Source organism: Borostomias antarcticus (assembly GCF_949987555.1).
Source record: "Borostomias antarcticus genome assembly, chromosome: 4".
Classification (NCBI taxonomy): Eukaryota; Metazoa; Chordata; class Actinopteri; order Stomiiformes; family Stomiidae; genus Borostomias; species Borostomias antarcticus.
Window position 1 is genome coordinate 11,847,407 of NC_140237.1, and position 21,951 is coordinate 11,869,357.

Genomic DNA, 21,951 nt, shown 5'->3' on the forward strand with positions numbered 1-21,951 from the left:
CCTGACACCGAGAGTTAACTAGGGTAAATTCAGAGTATTAGCTAGTCAGTTGGGGGTTGTGAGAAGAAGTGTAATGAATAGGTTTTGATTGTACATTAATGTTTTATGCTGGAGAGCAAAAATATGCTTTCTCTTGTATTGAAAATGATATAAAAAAAAGTGAACCACTAGTGGAGCCCATTGAAACCAAGGTCTCATTTTAACGGTGCCTCGGTTACAAAACAAAGCATTCAAAAACATTTGTAGTCATTAGTTATGGAAATTTTAATGAGGAACAGATCATCTGATAGAGCAGTAGACCTACGCATTCAACTCCAGAACAGTAGGTGGCGCTACTCCAATAATGATTCATCTTTTCAAACGCACGGAAGAGGAAAAAAGAAAAGGAGCGAGAAGACTATTTGTGCATGGTTTACCTACCATTTTCTTTGTTATTATATGTAATATTTACCCAATTTATATCGTTACATTCTTAGGCTACGTTGCTGGTGAATTTTTCTTAGTTGTGCTGCAGCTATGTCGGTCGTGCCTCCCAACCGTTCGTCCGCCGGTTGGCCCCGCGGAGGGTCCGTTCAGTTCGGGAACAAATACATGAGCGCGCCTGCAAAACCCCTCACCCTGGAGAGGACCATCAACCTGTGAGTAACCAAGGGTGGTGTTCCCTCCTTTCTATTGGGGGCTCTGGATTTACCAAGCCAGATTAATGATCGAAAAGGAATGGGCTAGCTAGCTCCAGTCTCTGAAATGATGCACTTGTATGTGCTCACGCTTGCGTTCCTCCGTGCGTGTTCTGCAGATACCCCCTCACCAACTACACGTTCGGCACCAAGGAGCCGCTGTATGAGAAAGATAGCTCGGTGGCGGCCCGCTTCCAGAGGATGCGGGAAGAGTTCGACAAGATGGGGATGAGGAGGACGGTGGAGGGCGTGCTGATCGTCCACGAGCACAGGCTACCGCATGTGCTGCTCTTGCAATTGGGAACCACCTTCTTCAAACTGTGAGCAACAATGACCACAACCACTTAGTAATTCCTCTATGACTGTTAGAACTGCACCTTTGCATCAGTGTTGCACCTTTGCATCAGTGTATGTTTCTCTTCCATGGTAACGTGATCTCTCTGCAGGCCTGGTGGGGAGCTGAGCCCAGGGGAAGATGAAGTTGAAGGGCTGAAACGACTGATGACAGAGGTACAGGCACACACACACACACACAGATGATGCCCAGCTCAGAATGGACCAGATCTTCATTTCCAGTTGCTGTTTCCTCCCCTCAGGAATCCACTAAGGTGCTGTGTTGCTATGGTGATTGTGTTAACACTGTGTTTGTGTGCCAGATCCTCGGTCGGCAGGACGGCGTGAAGCAGGATTGGGTGATTGATGACTGCATCGGTAACTGGTGGCGCCCCAACTTTGAGCCACCTCAGGTGAGCTCAGCATTAAATACAGAACGACCATCACTGCTGATATTGATGTTGGTGTGTTTGATATATTTGTGTGGTATTGATGTGTGTGTTTGTTTCCTGTGCTGCAGTATCCCTACATTCCAGCTCACATCACCAAACCCAAGGAGCACAAGAAGCTATTCCTGGTCCAGCTGCAGGAGAAAGGTACGTACCGCTGGTACCGCAAGTCTATCACAGGATGGGGACAATGGCACACAATAGATACCTGACGCTCCTGTCTCTATAGCCGTATTCTGTTGCTATATTCTATGTTGCTTTAGCTACTCCTCTAGTCATTTTTCTAAACCTGTTTCTGTGTGGGTCAGTTTTACAAAAATAAACCATGTGTAAATAAAGGATAAATAAAATATCAAAGTTGTTCATATTCATATTTCAAGGTCCTCTGTACTTATATTCATTCACTGGGGGTAAAAGGCTAGAAACAAATACCTCAGTATACTAGGCCTCTATCTGCTGAGTCTTGTGGCCTGCTGCTGGATCTGACTGGCTCCTCTTGCCCTACTGGTTCCTCAGCCCTGTTCGCCGTCCCAAAGAACTACAAGCTGGTGGCCGCTCCCCTGTTTGAGCTCTATGACAACGCTCCTGGCTATGGACCAATCATATCCAGCCTGCCACAGCTGCTGAGCAGGTACGTTCTTCAAACGGGCCTGTTTGTTAGAATGTGTGGGAGGGAGAGAGGGAAAGAGTTCATGTGGACAGTTTTCCCCCTTCATACAACTCATTGATGACTTCTGTTTATTTAGGTTCAACTTCATCTACAACTAAAGAGGCGTCAGGTGACACAGCGACTGGCTGTCTCTGTGAGTGCAGCCATATCTGAGATGGAGGGAGGCAAGGAGGGACAGAAGGCACACACACCTCTGCCTTCTCTTTTGCTGAACAAACCTCCACCACTGCAGGGGTAGGGACTGTATTATGGGTAGTTTATGACAGATGGATGAAAGTACAGTAGTGAATTTTTGTTTGTTTAGAGGTGAAAAAGTCTGAGCTGTTTTGTACGTGATTAATATTCATACCAGTTTGTATGATTTTATGCTCCCTCGGAAGATGGATATGTTTAATTAAAACAGCATTTTGTTTCATGTGATGTTTTAACCCATGATGATGTCGTGCTTTTCTTTTTTAATAAAGCAGTCCTTTCGAGGAGACTTTCCCTTTTAAAATGAGTTCACAATTTTCGGTGGGTCTGTAAATCTGTAAATGTGTGTTGTGCGTGTGTGTTTGAGAGAGATCAAAACAAGTAAATACATAAATAAAGACAATCAATAGATCTCTCTGTTAGAGCTTATGCACGTTAAGCAACATAACTTCGGCGAACGTTTTGTAACGTTTGCTTTGGTTTTCCTGCTGTGAATTGTGTGACTGCAGGGATTGCGAGGAAAAGCTTTAAAAACTTCGGTACTCTAAAACTACGTTTTTATGACGCAATTTGTCCGCGACCGGACACGGACACTCCAATAATGAATTCCAAACGACACCAAAATGACTGCGACAACGCAGAGAAAAGAAAGAAGAAAAAGAAACGTGAGGAAATAGCCGAACTTTCCTCCGTTATCGAGGACGAAGAGGTGAAGAAGGCCGTGAAGGAAGCATGGTCGCAGCGAGCACAGTACTGTCATGGTCAGTCAGCTATTTAGCTCTTGTTAGCTAGCTAGCTACAGGGCACATGGTTTCCTTAGCTCGCTAGCTAACCTACAACAGCCAGCAAACGACCACATGGCCCGTGCAGTCGCACACCTGTTGTAGTTGTTGAATGGATGTCATAACTCATCACTCCATTACAATTACAATCTGGCTAACTTGCTAGCTATGTCTGTCATCCACACACCCTCCTGTTCTCACATAACAAAACATGCCTTCTCTGTTATGTCCGTCACACGTAACCTATGTTTATGCACTGCCTGCTTGCTGAAATACCCCCTGTAAGACGTATAGTGTCTAATTGAGTGGTACTGCACCCCTCAACCCCTCTGTTGCCCCTCTGCAGGGGGTCTGGAGCTGGACTGCCAGCCCTTCCCTCACTGCATCATACGCAACTTCATCCAGAGCGAGGCCTTCACAGAGAACCTGCAGAGAGAGCTACTAGACCTCAACTTCCACGAGAAGTCCAACGACCTGTACAAATTTAAACAGGTAGCTAGCCAGGGCCCATGAAGCATTTTGTAGGCCATTCTCCTCCAGTGGTTACAACGTTAGTTTTATATTCAAAATGCCATTTCCTTACAGTCAGACGACCTGAAGAAGAGGAAGGAACCTCACATCACAGGCTTGAAGTAAATCTCTGTGTTGTGTTTGTGTCTGGTGTGTGTGTGTGTGTGTGTGTGTGTGTGTGTGTGTGTGTGTGTGTGTGTGTGTGCGTGCGTGTATACTGTGTGTGGGTGTGAATAGAGCACAGGAGAGAAGATGTGTGAGGAAGTGTTGATATTTACCAGCACATGTTTGATGGGTATTAATATTGTATGTTTACAGTACTCTTTATTTTCTGACAATTCTGCTGGGATTCTATTCTGACAGGACAGCTATGTTTGGGCATTTCTGCTCCTGGCTTGGGGAGGTGTTGGGGGTAGAACTTGAGTCCACGGTCGACATCTCTTGTGCCAAGTACCAATACACAGGTGAGCCACTTCCTGTCTCCCTACAGATAGTGCTGGCGTCAGAATGATGTCACCTGTTAGACAGAGTGGTGTCCAAGAGCTAGCGTCAGCACCATGCTCACAGCATAGCTAGTCTATCTCTAGGAAGTAGCTACGCTTCTGGAGAGGAGAAATGTGCATGGTGTTTGTAATGCCTGCTTTGCTGTCTCTCTTTATTTTTTACTCTTTTCGTCTGTCCCTTTTGCCTTCCGTCCATCCATGTTGCTCCAGACATTCTGTTGTGTCACGATGATGAGCTGGAGGGGCGGCGTGTGGCGTTCATCCTTTACCTCGTCCCTCCCTGGGAGAGCAGCGATGGGGGAACCCTGGACCTCTACAGTACTGATAGTGAGTTTAGAGCCTTGAACCTCTACAGTATTGACAGTGAGTTAGAGAGAGGGTGGGAGGGAGAGGCAGGGAGGGGTAAAGGGCCATTAAACCATTATACTGTAGTAAGATAGTTACTGTGTCAGACGTAGTGTAGAAAATGTGTGGATTTTCTTGTATTCTGTGTGTGTGTGTGTGTGGACCGTTTTTAACATTCTGTTGTCTTGTCTTAAGGTGACTTCCAGCCCCAGAGTATAGTGAAGTCTCTGGTCCCCTCCTGGAATACCCTGGTTCTCTTTGAGGTTTCACCCGTCTCTTTCCACCGGGTAGCTACCTCCGTCTGATCCCACCACCATCCACCCCTCTCTCACCGGTGGAACTGTCTAAAGAGTAAGAGCACCTATCTATGTGCGTGGGTGAGCGTGTGTCCCATGTGTTCCCAGGTTTCTGAGGTGTTATCAGAGGACAAGTGTCGTCTGTCTCTGAGTGGCTGGTTTCACGGTCCGTCTCTGGAACGTCCTCCTCATCACATCGAGCCCCCTGCCGCAAGGAGCCCCCACCTCCCCAGAGATGTGAGTGTGTTCAGCTCGGTTGTACAGCTCGGGTATACACAATCAGTCATTGTCAGTCATCTAGTTTTGTGCAGGTTATTGTTACTCTGTTTGTGTCCTTAACTTGAATGTGTGTGTGTGTGTGTGTGTGTGTGTGTGTGTGTGTGTGTGTGTGTGTGTGTGTGTGTGTGTGTGTGTGTGTGTGTGTGTGTGTGTGTGTGTGTGTGTGTGCGCGCGCCTAACAGGAGACTCTGTTGCTGGAGTGGCTGAATCCTCTTTATCTGGACTGTATGTACCAGTCTCAGGTCCAGGAAGAGTTTGAGGACAGCTCAGAGATCCAGCTGAAGAACTTCCTCAAGGTAATAATGTCTTCATCCCTGGACCAATTTTATATTCTCTAATCCTAATTTCTCAATTTCTTATTTATTCTCCTCTAATCACATACTTTAAACACATAACTCAGCCAGGTGCTGTGTAGAAGAACAGAGCATGAATTAAATATCTGCAGACAGGAATATGATATGCCTGATGATTCATGACAATAAAACCACAAGAGAGCATATTCCAGGGTGCGGGTATTTGGTTCCTATTTCCAATGGCCGTGCAAAGTCTTGTGTAGAGGACTGACCATGTTTCTCTCTTCAGGAGGAGAAGTTTAAGGAGGTGAGTGATGCACTGCGATTGGCCCAATTGCAGTGGACCAGAAGAGGTCCACCTAATAAGAGGTTAGGCCTCTCCCATAAGTCCTGTGTGTGTGTGGTGGGGCGGGGGTTCCATCCCAGCTCTCGGCAGCGTGTCAAAGTGTCCTTGAGCAAGACACTGTACCCCAAACTGCCCGTTGGTGATATGGTGTCTCGGTGCATTACACAGCAAGAAGGTCCTGGATTCGATTCCCTCATGGGCATTTCCCAGGCATTTCCGTGTGGCGTTTGCATGTTCTCAGGGTTCCCACGCGTACTGGAAAACCTGGAAAACAGGTGACCAATTTCCAGTCATGGAAAACACATGGAAAATTAGAGAAAAAGTAAAATGTCTGGGAAATCGTGTGTTGTCCTGGACATTATTTCAACATTCTCCTATTATCCTTTAGCTGAGAATGAGCTACTAGGCTATCCACCAGAGCTCCCCAAGACGGATAACATCTATCTCTAACATAACCATCTGAAAGGGCTAAGTTATGTTCAGGAACATTCAAATGGTAGTTTATGGATGAGAGTATTTTGAATTTGAAACCTGTTTTCCAGGTTTTCTGAATTGCAAATGCGAATATTAGTCACACAAAAAAGGCAGTGACTATTCTTACGGCGTCTTTTTGTATTGATTCAATGTAGTAAATACGTCTTATGGCCACCGTCTATTAACTATCAATTTCAAGCATTTTAGCCATAAATGCATATTTGGGTTGAGGAAGTCTGAATCACCAGATGTAGGTTTTGGAGATAACCCTTGTCATTAGGAGGCGGGAGCATCTCCCTGCCCCTATCAGGGGCGATGGGAGATTCTCCTGTTGCTTCTGATTGGGGCCGGGAGATTCCATCCAGACTCCTCCCCTTCTGCTATCTGTGTGTTACTGTTTTCAAAAGTCCCCTTCACTACATGAAACAACAACAAGCAACTAGTCTCGCATAGCCAGACCTATCTCCACACTTAATCTACGCTGTGCAAGCGCTGGAAAAAGATGGACTCGGTACCATTTGGGGATAGGGGGGGAAAAACACTGAATTTCTTTAAATCAATCAAATCAAACTTTATTTCTATAGTGCATTTCATACACAGAGGCAACACAATGCACTTTATAGAGAGCAATGGGGGGGGGGGTGGGCATAGGTCAAAACCCCTACATATTCCAGAGGGGTTCTCCCGGACCTGCTACAGGGTGGCCTGCAGGCGACGGGGTGTCCACAGGACCTGCTTAGAGTATAAGAGGGAGATGCACTAGGGAGGAGGGAGGAGGACAGGGTTAGTGGCTGCACTGGACATCCACAGCAGAAAAGCATGCAGAGCCATAAAAGAAACACAGATATTAAAACAGAACTTGCCAGTTGCAGGGCAACCAGCATCTGTATACACATCTAAATATACACAGTGCATAACAGGATATACACCAATGTATACAGAAGATTCACAAGCAGGCTGCCTTTCTGTGTCTCTAGGTCCTGGCTAGTGATTGTAGGCTAGACTGAAAAGGTACATCTTGAGATCTCGCTTAAAGATTTCCATTGTTTCAGCCCTTCTTAGGTATTCTGGCAAGGTGTTCCAGAGGTTGGTAAATGGTAAATGGACTGCACTTATATAGCGCTTTTCCACCTTAGCGGCACTCAAAGCGCTTTACAATGGCCTCTCATTCACCCATTCACACACACATTCACACACCAATGGCGGTAGCTGCCATGCAAGGTGCTAACCTGCTCATTGGGAGCAATTTGAGGTTGGGGGCATAGAAACTGAAAGCTGCCTCCATGTCTCTTGGTCCTGGCTTTTGGAACTGTTCAGTTCCAGTGCAGTTTCAGTGCAGTTCAGTACCTGAGGACCTGAGTGGTCTGTTGGGCATGTACCTGACAAGCATGTCTGAAATGTATTCAGGTGCGCAACCGTGGAGAGATTTATAGACTAATAAAAGTATTTTGAAGTCTATTCTAGAATTGACATGTAACCAGTGTAGTGATTGTAAGACTGGTGTCATGTGTGCCCTTCGTCTAGTCTTAGTGAGGACTCGTGCTGCAGCATTCTGTATCACTTGTAGTTTAGAGATTGCTTTCTTTGGTAGAGCTTTACAGTATTCCAGCCTGCTTGTGATGAAAGCATGCATTAGTCTTTCAATGTTAGCCTGAGAGAGAAATGGTTGCACCTTCGCAATGTTTTTTAAGAGGTAAAAAGATAATAGGTAAAAAGGTAATATTCTTGATGTGGGTTTCGAAATTAAGATCTGAATCAAGTATGACACCTAGGTTTTTAGCCTGGTAATTGGTGTCAATTGCCAGAGTTTTAAAATGTGCAGATAGTTTCTCTTGTTCAGCTTTTTCAACATGATGATCAGTACTTCTGTTTTGTCTTGGTTTAGCTGGAGGAAATTATGTGACATCCATACATTTATATCCGCAATACACTTAACAAGGCAGTCAATCAAGCTGTAATTACTGGATGTTACAGAAATATAGAGTAGCTATAGTAGCTAATGTTGTGCCTCCTGATGACACTGCCAAGGGGCAGCATGTACAGGCTGAAGAGTAGAGGTCCTAGGATGGATTCTTGAGGCACCCCACAGGTCATAGGGATCTTTTCTGAGCTGTGGTCACCGAGGGCAACGAAGAAATCACGATCGGCTAGATATGTTCTAAACTAATTTAGGACTGGACCAGAGAGGCAACCCACTTTTCCAGTCTTTTGATGAGGATTGCATGATCTATAGTATCAAAGGCTGCACTCAGGTCCAGGAGGACGAGAACAGAAAGCTCTTTGGAGTCAGCATTAGTTCTGAGGTCATTTACAACTTTGACTAATGCCGTCTCTGTGCCATGATGGGCGCAAAAGCCGGACTGGAAAAGGTTGAGGGTAGAACTTGCAGCTAGGAAATCATTAATCTGTTTGAAAACAATCTTTTCCAGAATTTTACTCAAAAGGGGAAGGTTGGAGGCTGGTTTGGTCTAAAATTGCTAGGAACTGAAGTGTCTGGGTTGTTTTTCTTCAGAACGGGTCTCACCAAAGCAGTTTTGAGTATTGGTGGGAAGACACCTGTAGACAGGGAGTCATTAACAATGGCTAGAATGTCATAAGACAGTCAAAAATAGTTTGGAAAAAATCAGTGGGGATGGGATCCAGCGGGCATGTGGAGGACTTGAGTTGGGATACTACTTTTCTCAACATTTCTGTGTCCACCAGGGTAAACAGGCTCATATGTCCATTATAATCACAATCATCTTCAGCAGAGCAGTTGCTAGGTGGTTGTTGTGTCTTGTAGTCTGGGAGAATCTCCTATCGCCACTGATTGGCCGACCACATGAATCGGGCAGTAATAAACTAATGAAGGCTTATCCCCAAAATCTACATCCATTGAGTCAGTCTAGGTCTGGCTATGTGAGACTGGAGTTAGGGTTAAGGTTGGGGTTTGGGTTAGGGCACCATAGCGGGCATGTCTATTCTTACGGCGGTAGTAAGAATAAACTGTGCCCACACCCCCCAAAATGCAAATTTCCACGCACACTTTTTTTTGCATGTGCTTGAAAGATATCCTGGAAAATTATATCTAGAAAAGAGTGGGAGCCCTGGTTCTCCCTGTGCTCAATTGGGTTCCCTCCACATAGCCTGTCCCTGACCAGGACCTGGACAAACTTGGGCTTGGTCCCTGGGTGCCACTGACGTGGCTGCCCACTGCTCCTGGCTGCCCCTGGAGGAGGACAGTTCAGATAGGAGAAAAGCAGAGGATAAATCTGTGAACGCTTCAGCATGTGTGTGTGTTCTGTGTCCCATTGCACGTGTGCCGTGTGTCACTGTATGACAAGAAATAAACGACTGAGTAGTTGCCATGTTTGTTGTGTGTGAGTGTGAGAGAATTAGAGTTGGTAACGTATTTAAATGTGTGCAGGTGTTATGAGGTGGCTTCACTAGAGAGTTTTCCTCCATGTGTGAGTGCATGCTGGGAGCTCCTGCGTTCCGAGGCCTTCTTCCTGCTCCTGTCCAACTTCACTGGCCTGAGGCTGCACTACCTGAGCCCAAGCGATGAAGACGAAGAGGGGGAGGAGGAGGAGGAGGAGGAGGAGGAAGAGGACGACAGAAGTAATAGAGAAGCCTCAGGCTCATCGGGAGACAGATCTACAGCAAACGAGAGAACCAAAGACAAAGGTGTGTACGCGTGTGCGTTCATGCAAGCGCGCGTGTGTGTGTGTGTGTGTGTGTGTGTGTGTGTGTGTGCGCGCGCGCGTGTATATGTATATATGTATATATTTGGCTTCTGTTTGTGTCTGTGTACTAGGATCTCTGTGAGCACCCTTTCCCTCCTATGTCCCCCTCAGAGCAGAGCACGCCAGTGTGCGTTGGGGAGCTGCGGCGCTGGACTCACGGACACTACACCCTCCTCCACGATGGTGACGCAGCGAGAGCAGAATACGCCCTGGACCTGCTGCTGCCCCTCGGCTGCTCAGGTCAGACGCGCACACACACACACACAACTACAGTTCTCGCTATATGAGCCTGAAACTATGTGCAAAATGGAGTATTAGCAAATACCAAATGAACATACCTTTGACTCTCTCTCAGACTGGCAGTCAGAGTATGGAGGCTTCACCTCCTATGTTGCCAACGAAGAGGATGAAGAGGTGAGGAGAAGCTGATGTCTCTGTGCAAGTGCCGACTAATCTGTGATTGGCATGGTTGTCATTGTGGTTTTCTCCTGTCCTCAGCTCCTGACGGTGTATCCAGAGGACAACTCCCTGGCTCTCGTCTACAGAGACAAGGAGACACTCAAATTTGTCAAACATATCAATCACCGGAGCTCCACTCAACCAGCTGGTGATTCCTCTTGCTCAGGGTTTTATGACTTTTCCTTTGTGTATTATGAATGAGTTTGTATGTGTGGGGGCGCATGTTGGTTGTGTTTCTAATAAATCACTGTGGAAACGGTCGTTCTGTGGCCCCATGATGTCAAGACTATGTTCTACATTACAAAGAACAGACAGGGACATCCTGTTACCATGGTTACTTGGTTTTCGTCTGAAACCGCAAGAGTAATGCAGAGACAACATTGGTTACAGTGTGAGCTATTATCCTGTGTGTGTGTGTGTGTAGGTGCGTACAGTGTGTGTGTGTGTGTGTGTGTGTGTGTGTGTGTGTGAGAGAGAGAGAGAGACTGAGTGAGAGAGAGATTGAGATAAAGAGTGAAGGAATCATATTTGTGAGGGACTACAGTGATATAGCCTAACCCTGAAATCATAGCCAACACCTAGCCCAAGGCACTTAGGCACATCTGATTTAGGCACATCTGATTTAGGATTCACATTATCATGCTTTATTACTTCCAAAGCTCTCATCTATCAGGGAGAGGATCAGTTCAGTTCCTCAATAAGACCATTTCCTGTAGTAGAAATTAAGACGGCTCACACTCTGTGGAGCTGAGATTAGTTGTGTTACCGGTAATTTTTATTTATTTATTTAACCATTATTTTACCAGGAAGTCACGTTGAGATTGCATGATCTCTTTTACAAGGGAGACCTGGCCAAATGGCAGCAGCAGGTATATTTATTGTTTTATATTGGTTTACTAGGAAACGAACATAAACAGATATGGCACATCTGCCATAGTTTCGATTGACCTTCCTTCTCAGGAAACGAGTGCATCCGTCCTAGAAAAGGGGTGAAGTATTATGTAACAGCCTCACCATGTCGCCAGGATTGCTGACAGGGGCGAAGGGAGGTCATCGAACTCCTTGATTAAACCTACTGACCTAAATCTAGTAATTTGAGGGAAATGGTGGGAAATTAATACAATAATTAGATTATTTTTCTGTCACCATCCAAACCTGCTCCCGTCTCACCCTCAACTGCAACTCTGTGCCTAATACGCCACCTCTATTTTATGAAACGATAATGTTCACATCAGATTGACATGGTAGCCCACAAAATGTCTTAGAAGTATTCATGTAGGCTATTCAACCTCAACCCTGGATGATTCAACCAACTGTAAACACTTCCTTCCCGTAAAGGTTCTTTACTTCAGCCAATCGGCATGAAAAGTCTCACCAATCACAGCGCCCAAGTTTCCCTCCAGCCAATCCCGTGTCAGGATAGTTATTACTGTATCTGTGGGTGTGCTCCGCTGGTCAGGACGCGTCGCCGTCCAGTACAAACTTTTTCTTTTAATAAGGTAAGATAATGACAATAAAACTATGTCTAAGCTTGAAAGGCAGTATCGTAAATCTGAAAAGTTAATTTAAACAACGTAAAAAAACAACAACAACCTAAAACAACCTAAATCCTGACATTAGAAGCCAGCAATGAAAGAAAGTTCTCAAGTTGCCCTGCTTCCTTTCTCTTCTCTGATAGCCTATTTTGTCGAGCTGAACACAGGTAGCCTGTTGTAAATCTCGGCAGCAGAGGCCTACTTCGTTCATCTAAATATGTCCGACAACAGTGGATTATAAATAGATGTAATGTGAACGTTACACTTTTTAGGTTTTGTTTTTCTAACTACAGTTCCCCAGAACACACATCTGAGAATCTAATGGAATTTTACTCGTCATGTGACGCACAGACCGCGCGCTATAGCCTAATGCATTTTCTCAGACTGAGGCTGACAAACACAGTATTCCATTTCCACCAGCTAGTATTTATACTAATCAATAACCACACAAAGTGACATTGTCTTTTTCATTGTGATGCAGATATTCACCGGTCAATATGCGTCTATATTGACTAAATAGCCCAGTCTTAGCTGTCTAGGGAATACTTCACTGGTTGGCACTTATTAAATTAGTATTCGATGCAGCAGCAGTTCATGTACAATGTTGATTTTAAGCTATAGATGGTACAATAATCCGTCTATACAAACTATGGTGCAGCTGGCCAGTGAACTAATCTCACCAGCACTTCTCTGGATCAGCCGCGAGAGCACCAGTAGAGGAGTGATTGAATATGATTATATATGAGTTGGTTAGATTCCTATAATACAAGGCTATATGTATAATCCTGTTCAGATGATGCTCTTTTCCACGTGGTTTTATTGTCTCTAGGTCTGTTTAGCACGTGGTGTTATTCTTGTTTAACAGACTAGGCTAAGTGTGTGTTGTGCAGGAGACTGTGCTTCTCCCAGAGTTGAGGTGATGTTGAGGTCATGACCACAGTGGGATGATGTGCTGCTGTGATGGTAGGAGGGGGGGGGGGTGTTGGGGGAGGGGGAGAGGGAGATTATGTCATGAGGGATTTAATGTAGGTGAGGCAGAGATACTGTACTGAAGGATAGGGGAGGCTGGTATAAACCAAGGGGAGGGTTCAGGTGAGGACAGAGGCACTCGGACGGAAGTCACTCTTCCCTGGCCACATTCACAGCTGTTCTGGTGTCTTGGGTTAATTGACATCTTGTTGTTGAAACATCCTCATGTGTCAGTTAATTGTGATGTTCAGATTTCCCATCTGAGCAGCGTCCTGTGTGTGGTGGTCTGTCTCTTCAGGAGGAGGCTGGACCTGGATTACTGCTCTGCTGGCAGACTGAGACAGGAATGCCCAGACAATGATGAACGCAATAGATGAAAAGGTAGGAGAGGGAGGAATGAGGATCAAAGGGAGGGGTTTATACTGGCTGGAACTACAGGCCACCTGCAACTGCACTGTAGCTTGCCTCCCGTATGCACGGAACTGAATGGAAAGCTTGCATTCAAATTGTTTTTTTTGTCATATTGTACCATGAACAATAAAATGCTTAAAATGTATGTACACATCCAGCAGCACTAGACCTATCCTGTGTGTGTGTGTGTTTCAGAGAATGGCGGTGCGTGGCGACGGGGACGGGGACGGCACCTGGACAGGATGTGCCGTTCTGTTCCTGCGGTCCTTGTGTCCCTCTGTGGACCTGCTGTCCCTCTACAAAGATCCGCACGGAAAGTTCAGCGTCTTCAAAGTCATCAAGCTGACTCTCACAGGTAAAACTAACCCTAACCCTAACCCAGCGTCCTCGACTAACCCTAACCCTAACCCAGCGTCCTCGACTAACCCTAACCCTAACCCAGCGTCCTAACCCTAACCCTAACCCAGCGTCCTCGACTAACCCTAACCCAGCGTCCTAACCCTAACCCAGCGTCCTCGACTAACCCTAACCCAGCGTCCTAACCCTAACCCTAACCCAGCGTCCTCGACTAACCCTAACCCTAACCCAGCGTCCTCGACTAACCCTAACCCAGCGTCCTCTCACAGGTAAGACTAACCCTAACCCTAACCAGCGTCCTCGACTTACCCTCACCCTAACCAGCGTCCTCGACTAACCCTAACCCTAACCCAGCGTCCTCGACTAACCCTCACCCTAACCAGCGTCCTCGACTAACCCTAACCCTAACCCAGCGTCCTCGCATAGACACAACTGTCAGTTTCGGCTTTGTGCAAAAAAACAAATGTTTTCTAAAATCAATAATAAGAGCAGGATAATTTGCTCCATTTTGAAAACTGCAATATTTTGAAAAAGAAACTAATCTTCTTTTGATGATATAGAGAGGTGCCTGATGTTGTCACGCCTAACCAAAGAATGCTTTATAGAATACTGGGTTTCTCCCAGAGAGTGTTGTTAGTATAGATATTAAACTGTTGCTCTTTTCACTTTCACTGCCTGCTGGGAACAGCAACACTTCAGAGAAAGCTGTATATCTCGGTATATAATATGTCTGTGGCTGCTGCTTTCACCTCCTCTGCCTGCTGCTGACCTGTGAACAGACTCCGTGGGGGGCCTGGGCGGGTACGAGATCCTGAAGCTGCACGACGCCGACCCCCACCTGGGTGTGGAGGTGAAGTTCGTGGATTCGGCGGTGTGCAGGCGCTTCCTGGAGAGCTACAGCTCTGGCGCCGTGCGCCAGTCCCTTGCCCAGCACGCCTGTCGCCTACTGACCGGCGCTCTGGAGCTGGAGCTGGAGCTGAAGACCCAGCTGAAGGCCGGAACACACACCCTGGATCTGGGCCTGGGCTCTCTGGAGCTCTTCCTCAAGCATGTCAACCAGTCACAGGTGAGATGCTGAAGCACCCATATCCGTCTCACCCAGCAGCAAACGCCCTGGTTCATGTCATCCAGGCTTCTAGCAACCTTTGCTGGATTTGACCTGATGAAGGTGCTGTAGGTAGTTGCGGTGGGGTTAGTGTCATGAGACCACCCTGATCTCCGTGAAGAGAAATAGAATGTGAGCTCGTAAAATCAGCATTGGCTCACGAGGCTACAGTGGTGTAATGGTGACATAAGAAGTGGGAATTATCCAATAGTTGCAATTGTACAGATTTCATCTCAGTTTAGTAGTCTGCGCGGGCCTGAAATGTCGGCCACAGCCTGTGGCATTTAGGGCGAGTTTAGCAATTACTTGGCCCGAGCTCGACTTAAGCCCGAAGCCAATATCACAATGTGATGACACATGTCACACACACACTCACTCACTCACTCACACACACATACACACTCTCTCTCTCTCTCTCTCTCTCTCTCTCTCTCTCTCTCTCTCTCTCTCTCGCTCACACACAGACACCAATGCTACAATGTAGCAGCTACATTCCGATTAAAAATGCTCAATGGAGAATTCTGCTCTTTTGAAGAATGAATCAGGTGAAACAGGAACAAAAAAGCAAAATAATAATAAGAAACGTCTCTTGCTTAAAGGACAGGTTCGGGATTTAGCATTATAAGCCATTTATAATTATATTTACGATCATATACAACGGCCGATATCAACGTTTCGTCAAATGGTGCACTCTCAAGATATAGCCTGTCACCGCTAACACACTCAATGGATCCATAGGTGCATAAACAAAACCCCTGTAAAACACCATAAACTCACCGAGTGGTCACTGGTGTCCGTTGATGTTTAGGCAAAAAAAATCACCACAAAGTATGCTTCCGATCAGGTTTTATTGATCATATTATATCCATTGATTTGACAACAAAGCCAGATATGTTTAGATTCATCCGCGTCCAATATTTGTTTTGAACACTTCTATCTAACAATATCAATGAAATACCAGCTGCAAAGCAATCCTAGGCTTCTCGACTTGTTGTTGTTGTTATTATTGTTGTGTAGACCTGTGACCCGAAGCGGCTAGAAGCTTCTTCTACGGTAGCCTCCAAACTCAGTCAAGACCTCCCAAAGGTCAAGCGGAAACGTGTATTTACAAACGTATGTACTGCGAGTAAAAATAGTTCTATACTAAATTATAAATAACATCCGATCGGAAGCATACTTTGTGGCGATTTTTTGTCAGAACATCAACGGACACCAGTGACCACACGGTGAGTTTCCTGTCCTTGAAAACGAGAGTTTATGGTGTTTTTGAGGGATTTTGTCTTTGCACCTGTGGATCCATTGAGTATGTTAGCGGCAACGGGCTATACTGTATCTTGAGAGTGCACCACTTGACGAAACATTAATATTGGCCGTTGTATATGATTGTGAATAATCTTATAACATGGCTTATAATGCTAAATTCCGAACCTGTCCTTAAATAGCTAACAATTGCATGCCCACAAACTGAAACATTATTGTAGCTCAGGCATACCGAAAAAACTCATAAACCAGACTCACCACTTCGCTGTGAGGTGAGCAACAAAACTGAAAAAAAAAATCACGAGCAAAACTATTAGTTAATTCCACTCCACTGTTCATTTGTTCATTTGCTGCTGCTTACTCAACAACACATACAGTAGCGCGCCAGTCTAGCTAGCAGTGGGTTCTCTCATGTGGTCACCAACCCAGCACATCTTTCCCAGACGCATTTGAGCTCGGAAAGCGTTGCCCACTGCTAGTTTAGCTTTTCGCTTGTCCACCTTGACGATACTCACACACTCAGCTTTTCTTTTTTCTTTTTTTACGGCGGGAGCGCCATGTCACGTGTGTCAGTGTCAAAGAGTTCGAGCAAGACCCAAACCCGAACTAAAAATAAGGCCCAGTCCAGCCCTAATCTGTCCATGGTGTCGGGCCCCGTCGGGTTTACAGCCCTCTACCTCAGTGCTGATTAAGGGCTGTTTCTATGGACAGAACTCTGTCTCCCCTCACTTACACCACCGGTTAGGCACTAAATGATGATGTCTGTTCCTGTCAGCCGGAACGCCTGCGTGATGACGAGGTCGCCGCGCTGGAGCAGCAGCTGCAGAACCAGCTACTAGGCCACACCCCCCCGCCACCTGCCGTCACACAGGAAGTGTCCTCGGTGCCCAGCAACAGCTTCCTCTTCCAGAAGAGGATCTTTGGTGAGTGGATTCTATGATGCTCGTGGATTCTATGATGCTCGTGGATTCTATGATGCTCGTGGATTCTATGATGCTTGTGGATTCTATGATGCTCAGCAACTTAAACTGGGTTAAGAAGAAGGGTTCAGGGTAGCAGGTATGTTAGATGGTAGCAATCTTCCAAAATCCTTGCCGCCTCACCATACATTTGATACAAAAAATAATAATGCACATTAGGCTATATACTGTATATTAAAGTTTTAAATAAAAAATCGTAAACTTTCTAAATATTTCTGCCTAATTGCGCTTTCAAAACCATGATAATGTCGTATTTTCAACAATAGCTTGGGCCGCGCGCTCCGTGAATGCTGCTTTCTGTGGTCAACTCAAAAGACGTGCGTGAAGGGATGTTTTCTTCAGCGAGCCTATTACAAAATGATTTAGGCTAGTGTTTAACCAGTGTTTGAATTGGACCAACATGTGCCGGTACCTAGCCTACTCCTCAATAGGGTACATAGCAGTTTAAAATATATGAATGTTTGTAATCAATAAGTGGACTCATATAATACAGCGTAGAGCTAGATAACGTTCAAGTAAGAAGTGCCGACAGCTCCTGCCCATCTCTGGCCTATCTGGTCTTATCATTCGCTGATGACGACTGGCAGATCCTAAAGCCTACATTTTCCAGATGTAGACAATATTTGAAGAGGAAAAGAAAGTAGAATGATGTTGAGAGCAGTCAGGTAGGCTAGCCTTTTGCTTCCCCTGGACCAGTGAACTCTGTTCGGGCAAGTGCCTCATGCAGTTATCTGATCGGACAAGTAAAAAATATAGCTGACGTGTGATAAATATGTAACGTTATCTTAAAAATACAGTGAAGAAACACGACGTGGAGCTACACATGCACCCAGTAGCCCAGCCTATGTTTGAGCCGAAGTGGAGCCTCCATCTACGTAGCTTACGTGCTGCTGTCTGTCAGTCAGCAAGCATTGTCAAGGAGACGGCCCACACCACAAGCCCGAGTACAACATGCGAATCAGAGGCGCTGCCTTGACTGACTGACTGATTGATTGAGCGGACGTTTCTTTGGACAGTTTAACGATGCTAGCTTGCGTTAATGTTCCTCCAGCCACCTAAAAGTGCCAGTCAAAGCAACAGCAAATGCAACGGAATATCAGTTAAGCATAGCCTAATCTAGCCTATTATTTATGTAAGGAATGTAAAAAGGCAGTGATTGTGGTAGGAGAAGACAGGACCAGTACAGAGTTGAGGGACAGGTGAGAGAGGAGAGGATAGAGGTCGTTGAGAGGAGAGCAGGAGAAGAGAGAGGAGAAGGAAGGGGACAGGTGAGAGTGAAGATGAGAGATTAGAAAGACAGTCTGATGATTTAGACAGTATGAGTATGCAGTTAAGCATCAATGGGCATCAAAGATGAATTTTTATTAACTAAAACATTCTATCTATTATTCTCACCCCATAACTCAAAATTAAAGAAAGCATATGTCGTGTAACCATGCTGTTTCAGTATACCTTTCAGTATATGTTTCACAATTTTGTTATTTTCATTCTTTAACCCTTTTAACCCTGAAAATACAGTGACAACATTTCAAATATTAATTGGATTTTCCCTATAATACTAGAAAGCGCAGTTTCTCAGCTTTCAGCAAGTGTTGGAGTGAGGAATTTTTTAGATTTGCTAGATATTTTTTTAAATATTATTAAATATTTGTTAGATATTTTTAAAATGTTGCCGGTGACGTGGTCGTATTAAAAGGGTTCAAAGTCACCAGAATACAGGAAACTAACTCACTGAAACTTTTTGTTTTTTCTGGGGGAGGACCCCCAGACCCCCCGCTTTGGTATAGAAATCCTCCCTATTTTGGCTTGTCTTGAGCTTGGCACCACCACACCAAGAGATCATTTCCACAGGAAACACTGGATGTTAGATATATGTATGTTGAAATGTGTCTGAGGTTCCACCCCTCAACATCACTAACAACCCCCTTCCCCCGTGTCTCTCGGCCTATCAGAGGACCGCATGCTGACGCCAGCAGACCTGCAGTGCTTCTCCATCGGCGTGGGTCGTCAGTGGAAGCACGTGGGGCGGGCCTTGGGGAAGAACTGCCGGGCGCTGAAAGGTCTGGCCATAGACAACCTAGCCTACGAGTACGAGAGGGAGGGGCTGTACGAGCAGGCCTATCAGCTGCTGAGCCTCTTCGTCCAGGCGGAGGGGAGGGCGGCAAGCCTGGGCCGCCTGGTCAGGGCTCTGGAGGACTGCAAACTCACCAGCCTGGCCGAGAACATTCTGGACATACAGCCCTGAGAGGGTGTCCCTCTCTCTCTGTCACACGTTCTCTTTCTGTGTGTGTGCGCATGTGTGTGTGTGTGTGTGTGTGTGTGTGTGTGTGTGTGTGTGTGTTGGGGGTGGGGAGGGGGGTGGGGGGTGCATGATGTATCTTAACTCTGAAAGTATTTGAAACTGTCTCCCATGGTTTACCAGGACATTCACTAGTGCTTTTCTTCTCTTCTGGCACGCCTGTGTTCTGTCTGAAAACTTTATTTGCGTTTTTTGGGTCCTCATGCTGTCAAGTATCAACAACAGCCTCCAAAGACAAATCCAAAGCTTAGAATCCAACATCTTCAGTTTTCTTAGCAACACACCTGCCCAATAGAAAACTGATTTTAAGAAAAATAACCAAAAAAATGTTAGTACCCACAAATGGGGGGACTATGTTCAAAGTGCTGTCATTTCTAAACGTCTCAGCGGATATGGATAAAAAATACTCTCAAATTAAAGCTGACTCTCTGCACTTGAGGACTCCCAGGCCAAAAAAACACATTTGTCACTGTCCAAATGCTTTTAGAGTTAACTTTATGTGGAGAGCTAACCTCTGTGTCTTGTGAACATAAACATATGGCAACAATCGTGTGTGTGTGTGTGTACTAAAATGTTTGCTGTTATGTATTGTTTTTTTTCTTTTGTGCATTTGTATGTCTGCTGGAATGTTTTTTCTAAAATAGTCTTTCTTGTTAACAAATTAGCAGTTCTTGTGATTTGTAGCTACATCACCGTTGTTGCTGAGGAGCAATCTGAACTCACTATGTTCCTTCTCTCATTCCCCTTCCAACCCAGTCAGTCTCTCTGGTCTGGAACATTAATTCACTATGTTCCTTCTCTCATTCCCCTTCCAACCCAGCCAGTCTCTCTGGTCTGGAACATGAATTCACTATGTTCCTTCTCTCATTCCCCTTCCAACCCAGCCAGTCTCTCTGGTCTGGAACATGAACTCACTATGTTCCTTCTCTCATTCCCCTTCCAACCCAGCCAGTCTCTCTGGTCTGGAACATGAACTCACTATGTTCCTTCTCTCATTCCCCTTCCAACCCAGCCAGTCTCTCTGGTCTGGAACATGAATTCACTATGTTCCTTCTCTCATTCCCCTTCCAACCCAGTCAGTCTCTCTGGTCTGGAACATGAATTCACTATGTGCCTTCTCTCATTCCCCTTCCAACCCAGCCAGTCTCTCTGGTCTGGAACATGAATTCACTATGTTCCTTCTCTCATTCCCCTTCCAACCCAGCCAGTCTCTCTGGTCTGGAACATGAATTCACTATGTTCCTTCTCTCATTCCCCTTCCAACCCAGCCAGTCTCTCTGGTCTGGAACATGAATTCACTATGTTCCTTCTCTCATTCCCCTTCCAACCCAGCCAGTCTCTCTGGTCTGGAACATGAATTCACTATGTTCCTTCTCTCATTCCCCTTCCAACCCAGCCAGTCTCTCTGGTCTGGAGCAGTAGAGACTGAGAGCTCCATCAGTGATCAGCATGTCTGGTCACTGGCACTGGACTCTTTCTAAAGCAAAGCTATGAACAGTAATGGGTCAGAGTGTAAAATAAAGGGTTGGATTTGTAAAACAGCAATCTGATTATTATTTTAGTCTTTGTGAATGCATTACTGTAATTGAAGTGAAGGTAAAACAGTCCATTTTGGGAAATGAAGGCTTTACCTAATTCATATTTACCCCAGGTCCAGCCTACTGCTGAGGTAGTAATCTCTATTTTGCACTCTCACACAAGCACTCTCTCACACACACACACACACACACACACACACACAGTGCTGATGTGGTAAGTTACTCTATACATGGCGGCATATGTCCCATTGCGTAAGGGCCACGGTGAGATCTAGAGATTGGAGTTGAAAGGTCAGGGTTTCACTGATCAAGGCTATGGGTCCAATAGGCAGGTCTGAGAGGAATGAACTGATTGAAGCTGCAGGTTTAGCTGTGAATCAGCCTCTTGTGGTATCAGGGTTGGTCCATTGTGAAAGCCCTCCCCCTTCGCACTCCACTTTGCTGTCCATCCAGATGTGATGTGTGGATTAGGAGCTTTTAATGCACATACAACAAAACAAACACCCACACAAACACCCAAAGTACAGTAGGCTATATACTTTCAAACAAGCACATACCCATGTAAACCCAGAGCCACTGGGTGAGAGAAACTGATAGATTATTAGAAGATGAATGGGTGATTAATATATCTATTTAGTGTGATAATGGGTTATACGTGGCATTGATTTGTTACTGTGACAGTCTCGGGGACGCCCTATTAAAAGAGTAAACGGGGCAATAATTCACTTCTAGCCTCGTGCCAGACCATGAACCATTTGTAATAAAGAACCCCTTTATTCTTAAATAATTTCCCAATAGCAACATTTATGCCTCTAAAAAGAATATTTGAATGTTCTCTCATTGGACGTGATTTTACAGCTCCTGCCTTGGCTCTGACGTCAGCGAGATCTGTCTGCGCTAGGTGAGTCTCGCGCACCCTCTCTCTCCCCTGCTGGCTCCGCTACTGTGAGGAGATTGAGAGATGAGATCGCTCTCTGTCACCAGCGCCCTATAGAGACCCCCAGCCCCGAGGCTCAGCACTACGACCCCACCCCCCGCTCCTACAGGGACGGAGCGACAGCTACACAGGCACGGGAACAAAAAAAAAATATTTTCGGACCCCGGTTCTATTCGCCCTCAATCTGGGCCTCATGCAGTAGCAGACCGTGCGAGCGAGCGAGAGAGAGA

General features: G+C 45.7%; 3 protein-coding genes across 3 annotated transcripts; all 3 read left to right on the top strand.

Annotated features, from left to right (window-relative positions):
* Window positions 1-394: 394 nt before the first annotated feature.
* nudt21 (nudix hydrolase 21) lies at window positions 395-2,569 on the top strand. Its single transcript, XM_084437083.1, has 7 exons — window positions 395-638; window positions 797-997; window positions 1,124-1,187; window positions 1,334-1,423; window positions 1,531-1,606; window positions 1,976-2,090; window positions 2,206-2,569. The coding sequence occupies exons 1-7, from the start codon at window positions 517-519 to the stop codon at window positions 2,225-2,227; spliced, it is 690 nt and encodes a 229-aa protein (XP_084293209.1). The 5' UTR covers window positions 395-516; the 3' UTR covers window positions 2,228-2,569.
* Window positions 2,570-2,922: 353 nt separating this feature from the next.
* Window positions 2,923-10,542, top strand: ogfod1 (2-oxoglutarate and iron-dependent oxygenase domain containing 1; the record flags this gene model as incomplete). The annotated part of the gene is made up of 13 exons (XM_084436969.1): window positions 2,923-3,082; window positions 3,450-3,595; window positions 3,689-3,735; window positions 3,977-4,077; window positions 4,327-4,443; window positions 4,657-4,748; window positions 4,866-4,994; window positions 5,219-5,332; window positions 5,619-5,698; window positions 9,556-9,812; window positions 9,983-10,111; window positions 10,227-10,285; window positions 10,370-10,542. 13 exons carry the CDS (start codon window positions 2,923-2,925, stop codon window positions 10,529-10,531), a joined length of 1,593 nt encoding a protein of 530 aa, XP_084293095.1. The 3' UTR covers window positions 10,532-10,542.
* Window positions 10,543-11,770: 1,228 nt separating this feature from the next.
* On the top strand, window positions 11,771-19,235 carry tradd (tnfrsf1a-associated via death domain). Its single transcript, XM_084436546.1, has 6 exons — window positions 11,771-11,829; window positions 13,133-13,215; window positions 13,441-13,600; window positions 14,382-14,668; window positions 16,743-16,890; window positions 18,900-19,235. Exons 2-6 carry the CDS (start codon window positions 13,192-13,194, stop codon window positions 19,190-19,192), a joined length of 912 nt encoding a protein of 303 aa, XP_084292672.1. The 5' UTR covers window positions 11,771-11,829; window positions 13,133-13,191; the 3' UTR covers window positions 19,193-19,235.
* Window positions 19,236-21,951: the final 2,716 nt, after the last annotated feature.

What these genes read in the sequence shown, in the direction of transcription:
- tradd (XM_084436546.1), top strand. Translation starts at nt 13,192, where the DNA reads ATGATGAACGCAATAGATGAAAAG. An exon ending in CATCAAGCTGACTCTCACAG is followed by an intron (nt 13,601 to 14,381) that starts GTAAAACTAACC and finishes ACCTGTGAACAG; the next exon opens with ACTCCGTGGGGGGCCTGGGC. An exon ending in AGCATGTCAACCAGTCACAG is followed by an intron (nt 14,669 to 16,742) that starts GTGAGATGCTGA and finishes TGTTCCTGTCAG; the next exon opens with CCGGAACGCCTGCGTGATGA.
- nudt21 (XM_084437083.1), top strand. Translation starts at nt 517, where the DNA reads ATGTCGGTCGTGCCTCCCAACCGTTCGTCCGCCGGTTGGCCCCGCGGA. An exon ending in CTGGAGAGGACCATCAACCT is followed by an intron (nt 639 to 796) that starts GTGAGTAACCAA and finishes CGTGTTCTGCAG; the next exon opens with ATACCCCCTCACCAACTACA. An exon ending in GGTCCAGCTGCAGGAGAAAG is followed by an intron (nt 1,607 to 1,975) that starts GTACGTACCGCT and finishes CTGGTTCCTCAG; the next exon opens with CCCTGTTCGCCGTCCCAAAG.